At 41.0% G+C, this 15,218-nt stretch overlaps 1 protein-coding gene across 1 annotated transcript in view; it reads right to left on the bottom strand.

The window, feature by feature from the left end:
• Window positions 1-15,218, bottom strand: part of LOC105429794 (homeobox protein homothorax) — a 167,150-nt gene that overhangs the window by 16,223 nt on the left and 135,709 nt on the right. The window contains exon 5 of the mRNA XM_089075110.1: window positions 7,549-7,607. Coding sequence (XP_088931236.1) covers window positions 7,549-7,607 — 59 coding nt within the window. The remainder of the gene's footprint in view (window positions 1-7,548; window positions 7,608-15,218) is intronic.

Here is a 15,218-nt window from a genome sequence, read left to right as displayed (position 1 = left end):
TTCGACGCATCAGCGTTGGAGCGCCATCGAGCAGTCCATGTCGGCGCCTCCGGTGACATTTTAGGGAATCTACCGTACAATTTCTCTCTCGATTCTCGACCCTAGAACATCCATTTTATTTAGCGCGCCAGGGTCCACGGGGGACGTTAAACTCGACGGCGAAGCATTCTCTTTTTCTTCGCCGATATCCCATCAGTGCCAGCAGGAACGTTTACAGTGGGCTGGTGTCCAGCTTCGTAAAATCTACCATCCCCCTTCTTTCCCTCTTTCTCGTTCTTTCAAGCGGGGTTAGCCGTATACCAAGTGTTGAGGCGAAAAGGAAGAGAGAACGACGGAAATAGAGAGATCGCCAACGTATGAAGATAGACGGAGAAAGGTGGAGGGTGGACTGTCTGAACCCACCCCGAGATGGACACAGAGAGTCGCCATTACAAATTGACAACCTTGATTGATAGCCCTCGCGGAAGGGACGACGCCGGCCGATCCGGTGGTTGAGCAGAGGAGGCAGGATCACGACGAACGGCGAAGAAGGGAACGTTAAGGGGAATCAGGGGTTGAAAGAGACCGGGCTAAGGGGGTTGGAGCAACCTCGACGTGAGGAAAGTGGGGATAGCGGCCAAGTGAGATGGAGTGGATGTGCTACATGTTAGTTCGGTCTGGCCTAGCTCGTTCTGGAAGTTCTACTCCAAGGGATCTTTGGCAGCCAGATAGCAAAACGTTCCCCGCGAAGCAACACAGTTATATCTATCGGAACGGGAGAAAACGATAGGCAAGGAGAGAGAAACGAAGAACGAAACGGACGGAGACGTTATCGAAGGTTCTCAACGAATACGTGACGAATAGATCCACGATTAGAATCCGCAAAGAAGTACGGTTCGTTTCTATGCTATATCATTGAACGTAATATTTGACGCGTTTCCAATTACTTTGTGCCGTAAAAGTATTTTAAAAAACATACACGTCGTACGTGACATCTTTTAACCCACGCAATTAGTATGACTATTTCTCAATGCACTAAATATTATATATAATTGATTCATTATTATTTTACTATTTTACTATTACGATTATACTATACTTATATCTAAAAAAATACATACACAAAAGTCCATTGTACGATCGAGCTTGGAGAATCAAGTTATTGACAAAGCGACAAGTGTGGTCATCCGTCGATCTATGACAGGCAAGAGGACAAAGTGCCTGTTGTAAACAATAATCAAACTTCTGCGAAAATAGTCGGCGAAAAGAGGTGTCGCGTATAACGAAAAAGACAAGGTGACGCAAAAGTGATCAAAGAATAAAAAATATCTTCCCCCTCCTCATACATATACACATAGAGAGAAAAACGCAAACACGATTTTCACGTAGATCTACGACTAGGAACTCTCGCATCTCATCTTGACCTCCGACTCGACGGAATGCGAATAATAAGCAAAACCGACAATTAAGGCATCGTCGATGGACACGTCTCAACTGTTTTCTTCGAAGACTCTCTCATACGTCTAATGTAACGCGTACGCAAACTCGCCGACTCGTAAAGCCACCGAACAGGCAGAGGAGTTGCCTGTGAGCCTGGATGAGCGATGTTTATTGAGTCTATAGCGGGAGCCAATTCGTGGGAAGTCGTTTAGTCCGCTGAGGAGGAGAAAGTTGACGACGAGGATGGTTTACTCGGAAAGAGTAATTACCGCATCGTGTAGAAACAAGCTGCGACCGAAATCATCGAATAGGTCATCGTTCCGCACACCAATCTTTCGTCGGTAGTAGAGATTCGATAACGACCTCACTGAACGATTAACCGTTCGCACGGTAATTGAATACTTTATGTCGATTATAAAGAGAAACCGCTTCATCGATCGTATCGTTGCTTAATTACGCATCGCCGTGTCAAATATTGAAATAAAATTCGCTACAGCGCACGTATTAAAATAATATTCCGCTTATCATGTCAATCGTTTCATTCGATGTGTACATTCGAAAAAATGCAAAAGTGTAACAATATATACTTCAATAATTAATAAAAATCGGATTAAGATGTAATCAAAGCGTGGCAATATAGATATACATTTGATTCGAAAATAACTGAATGATCATCTTCGAGATCAGAAGAGAAAAAAGTTGGACAAATATACCTCGGCCATATCGTTGCCGTGAAGGTGGCTGACGCCTTTTATCGCGGTATCGTCACGAAATGCACCGTACGGTCGCAGCTTTACGGTACTTCGGTGCCGCTGTTACGTTTTTACTGCGTCGTTCTGGCAGCACGTGAGGGGACGACGATTTTACCGGTGTTACCAACACTGTATACAACTATATACAGTATAGTCTTGACGTTAGACAGCATCGTACGGTGGTACGGTATATCGGAGTTGTATTAAAAAGAAACCAAATACGGTTTATTTCAGTAAATATCTACGAATTAAAATTATTATCAGGAAAACGCGCAGAAGTAATTTAAGAGAGTAGTATTGCTTTCTTCGTATAGTATAGTCGAGTATTGCAATTCAATTCTTTTCTCACATGTACAACAAATATTTATATTTCTTCATAGATTTTACATAGCTATCTTTTATTAATGAGCGCTTTTTTTCTTCATGAAAGCCATATTGTATTCTAAATTGATAGCTAATAGCTAATAGCTTTCATTAATCTTTTTCTTATTATGCTTATTTCACATTTGATTAAATTTATCGCAAAAAAAGATATGTAATTAATTAAACTACATGCAATATGTCATTAATAAATTGGAAACAAAGATAAGCACTCTCGTGCTTGATATGATCTCTCACGTCGTACAACAAATGTCTAAGGTAAATTATAAATGGAACTTCTTCAATTAAATTATCATTATTTTCATTGCAAGATGCTGGTAATGATATATTACAATGTACATACCTTTTCTGGCACTCTCAAATATGCATTACCTGAGTGTAGAGCCTTTCTATCCTAAGCGTAACCACGTGGCACGATTCTCTCCACGCGATATAAACCTAATAGAATCTCGCACGAGTACACGAGTAAAGATACACGACGCGGCAGCTTGTACGTCGTAAAACGATGCGTCGCCGCCGGTTTATAGTTTATAGTTCGAGTGCCTACGCGGCGGCGGCCGTGTATGATTGAATGGGGGAGGATTTAAAAGGGATCGCGCGCGCTTTTATGAGCGGTATTAGAAACGATGGCGTTAAAACGCCGCACACGAAGGTTTACAGCCCGCGGTACGTGCGCACACTAATTTTATACTAATTTCGGCGACCTGTTCATTTACTACTAACGAATAAAGGATATCCGGATATTCAAACGCTAGATATATAACAGATCTTTATGAGACTGAGAAAGAAGTGCCGTATGTAATTATGTATTAATTATTATATGTTGATACCTTGTTAACGCCATTATACGTGTTCCGTATCTTACGGATTAGAAGAGGCTAACGATGCATAAAAGTATTAATACAAACCGATTATTTCTCTTCACTTTTACGAACCTACGTAGGAAAAATTGCGCATGCGTCGCGCGATATATGCATAAAACAATATAAGCTACAAATTATTAGACATAATTTTGATAATTCGCAATTCTAACGCACCTTCGCTGTTTATCACAAAAATTGTTATTTGAAATTTAACGTATCAACGATATATATTTCTCGATATCAAAATGTCGGTATAAGAGTAGCGATGGTGCATTTTACATATATAACAAAATACCAAACATCTCGCGCACGAGCCCCACGTGTGTCGAAAAGAGGAAACGCGCGCTACACTCTCCGCGAACGCAGATACGAGTCTGCGATCGTTAGGAAAAGCGGGTTGAACTCGTAAACTCATTGATCGCGATAGCTCCTACAGCCTACAGTTGTCGTCGATAAGCGGGAATTCCCGCGTGCTCGCATTGTGTAACGCGCGAAACGTTAGCGCACGCTCGTGCGCGGAATGCATCTCTCGTCTCGGAATAATAACAATGCCCCGCGGGCCGCGAAGTCAATGTGGAGCAGCTGGGATCCACGTAATGAAAGTATGATTGATGATCGGACCGGGGCGCATCATTAGCTCGATACGAAGGAGCGCACCGAGAAGGATATGCACGTCTGCAAATCCCGACAAGTCCCGCGCACGGTCGTGCATCGTCGTCGTCTCGAGACGCATTCTGTATTAATGCGACTCCATCCTAATACGATTTCTTTGCGTACATTCTCAGGTGAGAAAAGTTATGGCACGATTTGAGAATACGCGCGGACAGACAGCGGTCGGATTTCTGTATAATTAATGAGAAAACTTGCAAAGGGAAATTGAGAAATTTGATAAAATATTTTAATGTTTCATGAAAATTATATATTGCTTATTATTTGAATAGGTAGAGAAATATCTTTTTATGCAACAAGTATTTGCTTATTCATTTTTGATTATTGCATATCATTAATAGCACTCAAAGTAATCAAATTAAAAAGTTTCAATGAAAATTGGTAAATTTAGTGATAGGATAAAATTCGAAGGTGTCTTAATCGATAGTGTAAAACGTAATCGACGTTCAAAGGAGAAATAGCAATTTCAGCACTGCTACCTAAAGATCACGGATTGGAAATATTTGAAAGATACATTTATCTCACTTCCGTTGGAACAAAATCTGCCCTGGGGCCTAATGCTTCGGCTATTAAGCTTTAATGGACTGCTGATCGTCGATGGAGAACAGGAGAGAAGTAGGCGGGAAGGGATACAGACTGGGTCTCTAAGGAATTGGAAAAGCGAGATTGGAGTCGCGAGGTGTACGAACTTGGTGAACCCTCATGATACGCGCGCGCGTCTCTCTCTTCCCCTCCCCCCCCCTCTCTCTTTCTCTCTCTACCTATCTTTCTCTTTTTCTCCGTGTCCATTTCCATCCATGAAAATAACCTGCACGTCATTCTCTGGCTGCAATAATCAAGCGGGACGTGGGGCAGCGTGGGACGCCCTCGTCCCGCGTGTAGCTCCATCGATTTCAATCGCGCGCAAAAGGTGTGCTCTCTCTCTCTCTCTCTCTCTCTCTCTCTCTCTCTCTCTCTCTCTGGTAAAACTGGTTTCCCAGTCGGAGCGCAGGCGAGAAAACGGAGGCGATGGAACCGACGAGCGGAAGGGCTGGAAAGGTCGTGGGTCGCCTGTTTGCGGCACGATGGAACTGTGATCAGGATTGACTCGGGATGATAATCTGGCGTACACGGGTTTCCACTTTACCCGATACGAACGACGACGTTCAGGTCGTCGGGCTCTTGCTCTCCTCGTCCCTCAAACCCGCGAGCCTCTCCCCCGTGCCACTTCACTCGCGAATATCTCTTTAGCTATCGCTCGAATTCGCACTGGCGATACGTATGCGTACTGCGATTATCAATGACGCTGACTCAGTGTAAGAGGAAAACGTTGCTTGATAGCATAGATAAATGTTGATATATTATTTGATATGTATGTGTAGATATAAAAAAATTTAATAAAGCAAAATCTTCTAAGATGTAAGCAAGAAAAAATTTTCAACTGTCTGCGGAAAACTCACCAAGTAATTGGTGTCAATTTGTGTAAATTCTATAGTATAATATCGACTACACGCCCGTGAGTTTGAATAAAATCTGGGGATACGGAGACGTTTATGATACTCGCAGAGAAAATTCTCAGAAAGACATTTGTACATTTATTGCACATAGGTGCACAATACATCTTCTATCCAACCTACAAAAGCACGGAAGCAGGTTGCAGGTCATCATTTGCAGAAGTCTGCGAGAAGCGTGTGCGTCAACTCGAAAGGGGAGAGGGAGAGAGAGAGAGAGAGAGAGAAAGAGAGAGAGAGAGAGAGAGAGAGAGAGAGAGAGAGTCTTGCTATCCCAGAGAGCGCGTTTCGTGGATACGTTTGGATGGTGAATGGTGGATAAAATGCCCCTAAAGCCCAGTTTCGACAGAGCAAACAACCCGTAACTCAGTGAGTGTTTATGAGGGGACCAGTCGTAAAAATACGAGGCGAATCGGACTCTTTCTTTCTCTCCGCGTTTCGACCGTTTAGTTGGTTCACCCTCGGCCGAACTTTCCTCGGGTGTTCCTTTCCACGATGCGGGACAAAGACATAGCCGACCACGGATAAGAACATGGGAAAAAGACGGGCCGTGGGAGGCTACAACTGATAGAGCGAGAGAGTTTCCACTGTGGCGACGGGAGCATGTTCCTCGATCGTAAAACTCGGTCTGATCACCGCTACCAATTATCCCGCCGTTATCCGAATGTTATCCGAACGTTATCCGGAACGTTATCCACGGTACTCCACGAAAGAACCCTCTCACCATCATCCGAATCACTACCGATCCCTTGAACCCTAACCGAGAGAAAACGAGAGAAAGAAAGAAGGAAAATAGTTCTACCCTAAACACGAAGACCCGTTGTTGTCGGCTTTTACTGCAAACGAAGTGATTCTCTCCTCGTAAACGCGTCGTCTTTACAGATTATTCGACAAAGAAATATATTTTCCTGATATCAAACTTTCAGTTTCGGCATGTATTGATCTTTTGTAAAATTATTTCCGCACACAAGGAAAGCATTCTAATTTTAATATCAATTATGTTGAACATCAAAAAATAATTATAAAAAAATCCCTTTTTAGTAAGAATTTTCTATATAATCATTATGAGTCAAGGATAATGCATATTAATTATTTATTACAATCTTTTAATTTTAAAGTTTAATTTATTTCCAATTTATATGTTAAAAATATTGTTAAAAGATTGACAGTTGTGCAAATTGTACAAGTCTGTTATTCATTCGCATGATGTGAGACTACGTAATAATACTTTCTAAATCACGAAACGGAATGATTGTCGGACATGATATTAATCAGACACGCAAGAGAGAAGTGAAATTCAAATTTCCATCGTGAGCGTGGAACGACCGATAATCGAATCACAAAGTGATTTGATTTGAGAGAGAAACGACGGATATTGCGGATATACAAATATATACGATGCCACAGGTTTTATTCGATTCGAATGTTTCGTTTATTGAAGAATAATATCAAGAATATTATACGAAGAGATTGAACATCTATTACATGAGATAATAAAAATGGTAGTAAAACTAAATTAAATGTGGCTATTGTACTAAATTGTCAAATTATAATTGTACCATAAAATCATTCGTAAACCATCAGCTGTTAATCAATATTTTATCTGAAAGATTATTTTCTATAGTAAATCATTTAAAAGGTTTAAACAATCATCAGAGATTAATATATTTTTAAAAATTAAAATTGTATTGTATTCCAAATTTTAATAATATTAAATAATTTCAAAATACATAGAATTATCTTATCATCACCTTATCAATCAGCTCATCATCAATCACTTTATTGAAAAAAATAAATTTGATCCTATTTGAAAAAAAAAAATAAACTAAGTCAATTCATAATAATTAGAAAAAAAATGTTCATAAGGAGAATAAATATATTGGTGATATATGTCCGGCACAGATGGCACAATATTGTCTGTAGTGTTGTGAGTGTACGTGTAAATGTCTGTTGGCTGAAGTGGATTCATCTTACCGGCTCGATTACTCTGGTCGATCATCGGTTGAACGATTCTACGTCTCGCGTTAATAAACCTGAAACATACAAACGAAACAAAACCTTAATAAAATAATCGAATTAATATCTAAAATTTTTTATATTTAAAACCTAAAAACAGAAAAATATTAATGCAATATATTTAATCCTGTTGTTCAATCCTTTTGGATATCATGATAATGTTTCTATATGCAAAATGTTTAAATAAACAGTGATAATAGCACATTTTTCGTATGCAGGATTAAACTTAGTTGAAAAATCCTCTATCACTTTGGAAGTTTTCGCATTTAGTAGTTATTAATTAATAAAAATTGTCAAATGACCGCATGATCCGCCGCAAATGCAAGCGAGATACGATCATCCATCCACGTTACGCGCGTGCTAGAAACGCGGCGAGATGTTTGGAGTTGTGATTTACAAATAATAGAATATTCACTTACGGTGCACACCCTATATAAGAAATTCACTTTTTTGTTTTGTTTTGAAAATACTTTACGATCTTTTATATTCTCGCATTTTATACGCAGCACACACGATATGAAAGAACTTGTTCCGATGTCCGCTATATCTTTATAACAATCAAGGAAAAAGCGAACGGCAACTGACTCGGGAGATGAACGAGTAAAAACAAAAAAAATCCGATAAAGAGGAAGAAAATCCTCGATACGTCATTAGCCGCATTGAAGAAGCTTCCATGTGAGCGCTTTCCAAACAATAGATCTGCGGTCTGTTTCGATGTTGGTCGAAATCCAAGAGGGTGGTAGGTCAATACAATGTGAGATAGGAACAACTAGGGAGAAGCGGTAGAGTGAGTGAGATGCGAAGAGGAAGGGCGTACGTCAGCCGACGTCAGCGTCGCGGCGCCCTAATGGGCGCAGACGCCGGAAGTGATTGGGTTTCTGCTCGACTGACTCGAGCACACCCCCTTCCCGTCGTGGAATACTCCAGTTCCCTACCGGAGGGAAGATGAGGAGGACATAAGCAAGCCCCGAAGAAGCGATGGCACCCTCTCTTGTTTTGCAGCACATCTTTCTTGCTTAGTCTCACGCCTGGTCGATTCCCACAGGAGACTCTTATGAATAATAATTATTAAACTCTCATCGCACATCTCGCTCTTATTGCCAGATGCACATGGCCATTGTCGCAGTTAAGATGCAAGCAGTGCCTGTACATCGTTCGATAAGTCAAAGAAGCTTCGTTCGACTGTGAATGAGTATCAAAGGATTTCAGAAGCGATTAGCGTACGCATGGAAGCGTAGAAATGATCATGAATTTTGATAATGCTATTAATCGGACATCAAAATGCGTTCGCAACAAATGTTCTCGCATTGTATACTACAATATTGATACCATCGTAATTCCATAGTTGTACATTCGATATAATATCGTAGAATTACATAAATATATATTACTCAAATATTATAAATTTTTTGCGAGATAAAAATCTTTGTAAAAAGAGACATTATGCATAAAAAAAAAAAAAACTATAAAAAAAAAACTTTGCGGTACAAACGCAGATGCAACGCGACAATAGTTACATGTAATCGCTTTAAAGTCAAGACCTCGGCTATCGTCAGACAAAAAAGTATCGCCGCGTATGAAAAGCCGAGAGACCCTCTCTAGTCCCGGATACTTGTAAGCGCCTCTGGTTCCTCTTTGGCGAGGTAGGCAACGTGTCACAGCCAGCTGACTACCGCTAACCATCCCCGCCCTTCCACTCTAGCAGCCACCGCCGCTGCTGAAATATCGCTCGAACAATGGCGCGCAACCCTCTAACCAAAGCGAGAAAGAGAAAGACAGAGAGGAAGAGACGTGGGGAGAGAGACGAAAATGTGTAGCGACTTCCCAAACTCTCTCCCAAGAGTTCGGCCACCCTGGCGAAAATCAACGAAAATATCTTCGCCACCGGAAAACTTAAGCCCGCCACGTTGCGGAGACACGACAAAATTTTACGGTCGATATAACATATCGTTTCTCTTTTACATTCATCGATAAAACATTAAGTGATAAGACTTCACTTGAAAGAATAACTTTGCTGAAATGAAAAAGATTTAGCTGAATATAGACCTGAAAATAATTTTGTCGGACCATCAAAATAATTATATAAAACATTCAAATTGATTGCTAAAATAAAGATTTCCGCAATATTGTCTCATCTGTTTAAATGTCCTATGTATTTATTTTAATGTTCCAATAATATTATATTGAAATCTGTATCTAATACAATTTTTTTAGCTACTTCAGCAAATCATTCTTTTCGTATTAATATATCTAGATCAATAATTATAATAGAATTTCTCATAATTTCGTTGTCCGTTAAATAAATTTTTAATAAAAATTAATAAAATTTTAGATATTAAAATTATAAATATAATATTTTTGAGATTGCTTTTTTTTTTTAAGCCTAAGATATTTATCAACATGTCTATTATCCAGAAGATATAAACGTTGATAAAATAATCGTCATCCAATCAATCGCGAATCAGCGAACCCTCCTGATATCAAGAGGGATCCAAAACGAGGTGAGCATATTGTTATCGAGGTGGTCGCCGAGTCACTCTAGATGACAAAACACTTTTCATCGCGCCCTCGTCAGGGCTTTCAGGATTTTAATGTAGTTTTGATTATGAATTTGGTGGAAGACTCTTTCACCATATATATATATATATATATATATATATATATATATATATATATATATATATATCGTAAAACGAACCTGCGGCTGAAAAAGCTTGGGCGCATTTAAATATATGGAAGAATGAAAAATGGTCCAAACAGTTTCATCATCGAATTTTAACTTTGTACGAAATACCATTGAATCGATTACTTTGAAATAGAGATTAAGAACAAAAAAATATTTCATTTGTTTCTATACAATACAAAAATATTTTTGTTTTTTTGTTCTTTACGGTTTCTGATAAAAAAATGTTTCAGTTTCGTTTTCATCCCACCAAAACCATTAACAACTGGCAAAGCGAACCAAACGGACAAATTGAATGAGTCCTTCGGAAATCGCCAGTGAATTACAAACGGAATTTCGAAGAGCGATGCACGGGAATTATTGACAAATCGCCGACGTTCGGAGCTTCCTCGGTATCGTTAGTAGTATCGTTGTTACTTTTTAATGGGGATCGGGAAAACGAGGCAACCAACAACATATGACATGTTTCCGCGAGAAAAACATATACAACGCAGCGCATTGGACTAGGAAACAAATGTCTTTTGTACTGACTTTTCATATCGTGACTAAATTTAGTACATTTATAAGCACATAGACAACTATATTTGTAATTAATAACAAAGTTTCGTCACAACGCATCCCTCTCTTACTCATTGCTACTTATTGAAAAATTATCAGGTTGTTCCGCTATTACCAATTTTTAATTAATAAATGTGTAATGATATAATAATCATCTTTGACAAAAGCTTCTCATTTCGAAAAGGACGTTTGCACGCATGCGTCATAGGCGCGCGTGTACGTATGTATGTATGTATATGTAGTATAGTTGTATTTAGAGAGCTTTTCCGAAATGAGAAAATATGATGCGAGAAGTAAAACGCGCGAGAGAAGAGCGTCCTTCATCGCGCTACGCGAGTGCGTGAGTGGAGTGGAGTAACGATGATTACTGTCGCTCTAGCGCAGCATTTACTCTCCGACGGCATTCGCAATTATCGGGGAGCTTCCATTAGTTAACTGCAGTCGATACGCAGTGCACCGGGTCCTCGCATCAAAACATCATTACTGCCCGGACACGGGAGCGCGAGAGCCGCTGTACTCGCAGTACTATTGGTAATCAATTTCGCTCCCGTGGCGTACTACCGGTGAGAGCCGCGCTAATGCGAGGCCTCGGCGTTCGCGTCGCATTACGGGAAATCGAAAAGGCAGTCTCGTAATGATTACGCGTTAGGAAACGAATCGAGTGGCAAGAGTACAGGCAGGTGAGTTGCCGTAAAAGGACTGTTTTAATTAGAAATCGAACGCGAGTGTGCGCGCGAGTTGAAGTAATTTTCTTCGTCGGAGGAGAAAAGAGATTAAAATAGATAAGATGCCTCAGAGAAAATAGCACATTGTATTGTTGTTAAAATTATCAAAATCTATTACTATTAAGTTCATGGAATACGTCGCTTCGTCTAACGAGGATTTCAATCAATACAGAGTGGAGTAATAACGGTGCAATTATTTTTATCGAATTGAACCCTCCTCCCCCCCCCCCCCGTTGTATGCAGCCTGTAGCGTTAGATTATTTGCGTAATTATCCCTTCCTGCATCGCGAACGCAGTTAATGAGGATCTGACCTCGCAATCCAATCGGCAATCGATTTTTGCCTATGTAAAATTACGGACTAGTCTCACTAATGCGAGTTGCTGTGGCATCAGAGAAAACAGCCATCATAAGCATTGCATTCCACAAAATAAATGCTTATTAAGAGTCAGTCGTATAGATAAAACGGATACATGCACCGCTTCGAATTTCGCATTTAAAATCTACAAATATCAGACGAGTAGCAACAATTATTCGACAAATCTCACAATAGACAAGTTGTTATAAAACTCGGATTTTACAAAGTATTTTTTTCCTCTTTTTCTTCTTTCTCTTTCTCTCGCTGTTTTTAAAAATTTATTTTTTGAGAGTAGATCTACATTGTTTCTAATTTAATCTGTTTCAACTAATTTAACGTATATAGAACATGAAAAAAGTCATATATATATATATATATATATATATATATATATATATATATATTCCAAAATGTTATCATCTCTTTCTTTTCCAGTGATAAAGTTATAAAATAAAAGAGCACGATGCGGGCGTGTATTTTCTTCGAACCATCGTATACTTGCTTTTTTCAAAACATTTTGTTGCATCGCATAGAAAGCTCGCCGCTTGAGCCCGTGCGATCAAACGAACGGATATAAATCTGAGCGTTCATAAGGCTGGCATCGACCGCCGTGGCAGTGCATTTACGATCGATAAAATCATTTTATCCGAATATAATGCGCCGATCGATTCACGCGCCGCTCCCGGCAAAACTCCTCTTTTTTTTTTTTTTGCTCGCTGTTTTGTTCTCTCTCGCGCCGTCGATCGTGATCGCAATTTTATTGTAATGTACATACTCGGCCTGATCGCGTCTCGCTCGTTGCATCTCTTCAAAAAGCGCGCGGGCTCGCGAACAAACGAATCGAACCCTACGCGATACATAATTCCCGTTCGACAAATTCAATGAGGATTGCGGACCGTCGGTATCCTTCAACCGTGTAATCGAGTTTCCTGCAGGCATCGTTGGCAAAATCGCGCAGGGTGCGCTCGTCCCGACTCGATTCTGGAATCCGAGGGTTGCTGTCAGCCATCCCGAATTGAAAATTTGCATTCACGATTGTTACACGACCGAATTGAGAAAATATTCACATGTTTTACGAAACATTTATTCTCCTTGAGCGTTTAAATTATAATTTGTTTAAAAACTATGTAGAAAAGAATAATGTAGAGAAGTTAGTAAAATTGTAGAGAAAGAAGAGTAGTAGAATAGTAGAGAAGAAGAGAAGAGAGAAAGAGCCGTGCGACAATGAGAGATTCGCATGACAGTGCGAGTAAACTGCTGCCGCGCGAATTCCCGGTGGCCGCAAGGGCGTAGCGATATAAACGCCGAAAACGCGCGGGGCCGGCGATCGCGCGTATCGGATACGCGTAGACGGGTTATGTGTGTCAACAAAGCGATTTAACACGCGACGTGTCACTGATAGCTCCCGCCGTCGCCGCAACGGCCGCATGGCTGCCTGCGTCGCATCGACGTGCTCGGCTGGACGTGTGCACCTCGGCTGCGTTTAATCTATGACTCTGCTGCAACGCTTTTTCGGAAAATTCCTATCCCGCGCACCGTCCACGCTTCCTCCTATTCCCTCCCCCCCCCCCCTCTCTCTCTCTCTCTCTCTCTCTCTCTCTCTCTCTCTCTATCTCTATCTCCCTTTTCCGCTTTACTCCTGTACATTGCCGCCCCCACAGCCCCCTCTTTCGTTCCCCCGGAATTTATATAATTGTTTTGCCTGGGTCGCCACTAAATCGTGTCGCAGAGCGCGATAGCGCCGGCGCGCCGTTTCGCGTTGATGTTGATGGCCGTATCGGTGATCTCGCCAATAAAAGGATCGAGAGGTAACATCCACGCCGCTCGATATCTGCGTATCTGCCGCGATCCGCGCCTGTCACACTATCCTGCTTGCTCGTGGTGCATGCGTGGACTCCCTTCGATTTTTACACGCCAAGTTCTGTTTTAGAGCAATTGTTTTCCCGGTGTGAATGGTGTGGCAGGCGCCGGCTATTAGATTCGCGCGAATGCAAAGTAATTTTGACAAATTTGAGATTGTCGACAAGACCGATGAGTCCATTTAAAAAAAATCTCTTCTCCATTTCGCATCGACGTAATTTCTCGGTCATTTGTGTATTAAATCAACGTATTGTCAATCAGACGTCGTCGATTAATTCCAATGCAACGGATCGGTCGTCGATTCAAGGAATGCTCCATCGCAGTAATAGGGCAGATACCAGGCCACGTTGCAGTCATTTCAGCCTCCGGTCTAGCCCCCAAGTATGGAACAGAACTGCTCGTTTCGCAAAGGCAAGTTATTGGGTCCACAGCTGTCGCAACCCTCGTCGCCAGTTGTGGGGCAGCGGCGGAGTACTCGAGTCGATTGTCACCGGCCACCTCGTCGCCGGGGTCAGACTCATCTCGTCGCCGTCGCCGTTGCCGTCGCCATCGCGCCGAGGGTTGATACCACTTGCTTGCGTCACACCTAACACCCTCGCCGTATACTTTCCTCTGTATGCTGCAACCCCTGGCTATTCCCCTACAGCCCGATTTTCACCCCATCCACCAAGTGGCACCCGCGCAACGCTGGAGTCGACGGAGGCGTCAGCTTGTACAGTCTCTTAAACTCTGGCTACGAAGCCACTATATGTACCAACTGCTGACGCCGTTATAAACTGCCAGCCGCCCTTTCCGTTTTCCCACTCCCGCAATCGCGCACGATATCCGTAGATGGCGGAAATGACGATGTCTCGTTTTCTCACAATTTCATATTTCATCGAGTTCTCTAAATTTACCAAAACTGTACTTGACAATAATCGTAATTTCCTTTAGCTTGCTCTGAAAAATCATCATCGTCGACCACACAATGATCCTCTCTTCTTTATTTGACTTTTAACTTATTCTCTTTGAAGTTTAGAATTATATTTATTTCTTTATTATAAAGTTCAAAGTAAAGATTTTAAGAACGTAAGAAGCCTATTCTTAGAGAAAGACATTTAGGTTTTAGAATCATTCAAATATAATAATTTTCTATTGTATTATGATTACTTCTCATAAAAAAAAAAATTAGTACATTCCATTCTGAAGATGCAGTTTAAATAAAATACTATTACACAGATAGATGCCCGTCATCATTTACAAAAGAGGCTCGAAACTCGCGCAAAGTTGTTGGAAGAAATTGCCGCAGTTACCACGTCGTTCTTGACGCAAATGCGGTCGTTGTTTAGTCAGGTAATAGTACAGTCGTCTCGTTACTCATATCAGAGCACGCAGTCTCTCTAACCGATCTCGGTTCCATCTCCGGACGCGGTTTATCCCGAGCCTTCCAGCGTATTTTATTTAGAT

Source organism: Pogonomyrmex barbatus, unplaced genomic scaffold (genome assembly GCF_055798465.1).
Source record: "Pogonomyrmex barbatus isolate J1 unplaced genomic scaffold, ASM5579846v1 scaffold18, whole genome shotgun sequence".
NCBI classification, from domain to species: domain Eukaryota; kingdom Metazoa; phylum Arthropoda; class Insecta; order Hymenoptera; family Formicidae; genus Pogonomyrmex; species Pogonomyrmex barbatus.
This window is presented reverse-complemented; position numbering and strand designations above follow the sequence as displayed.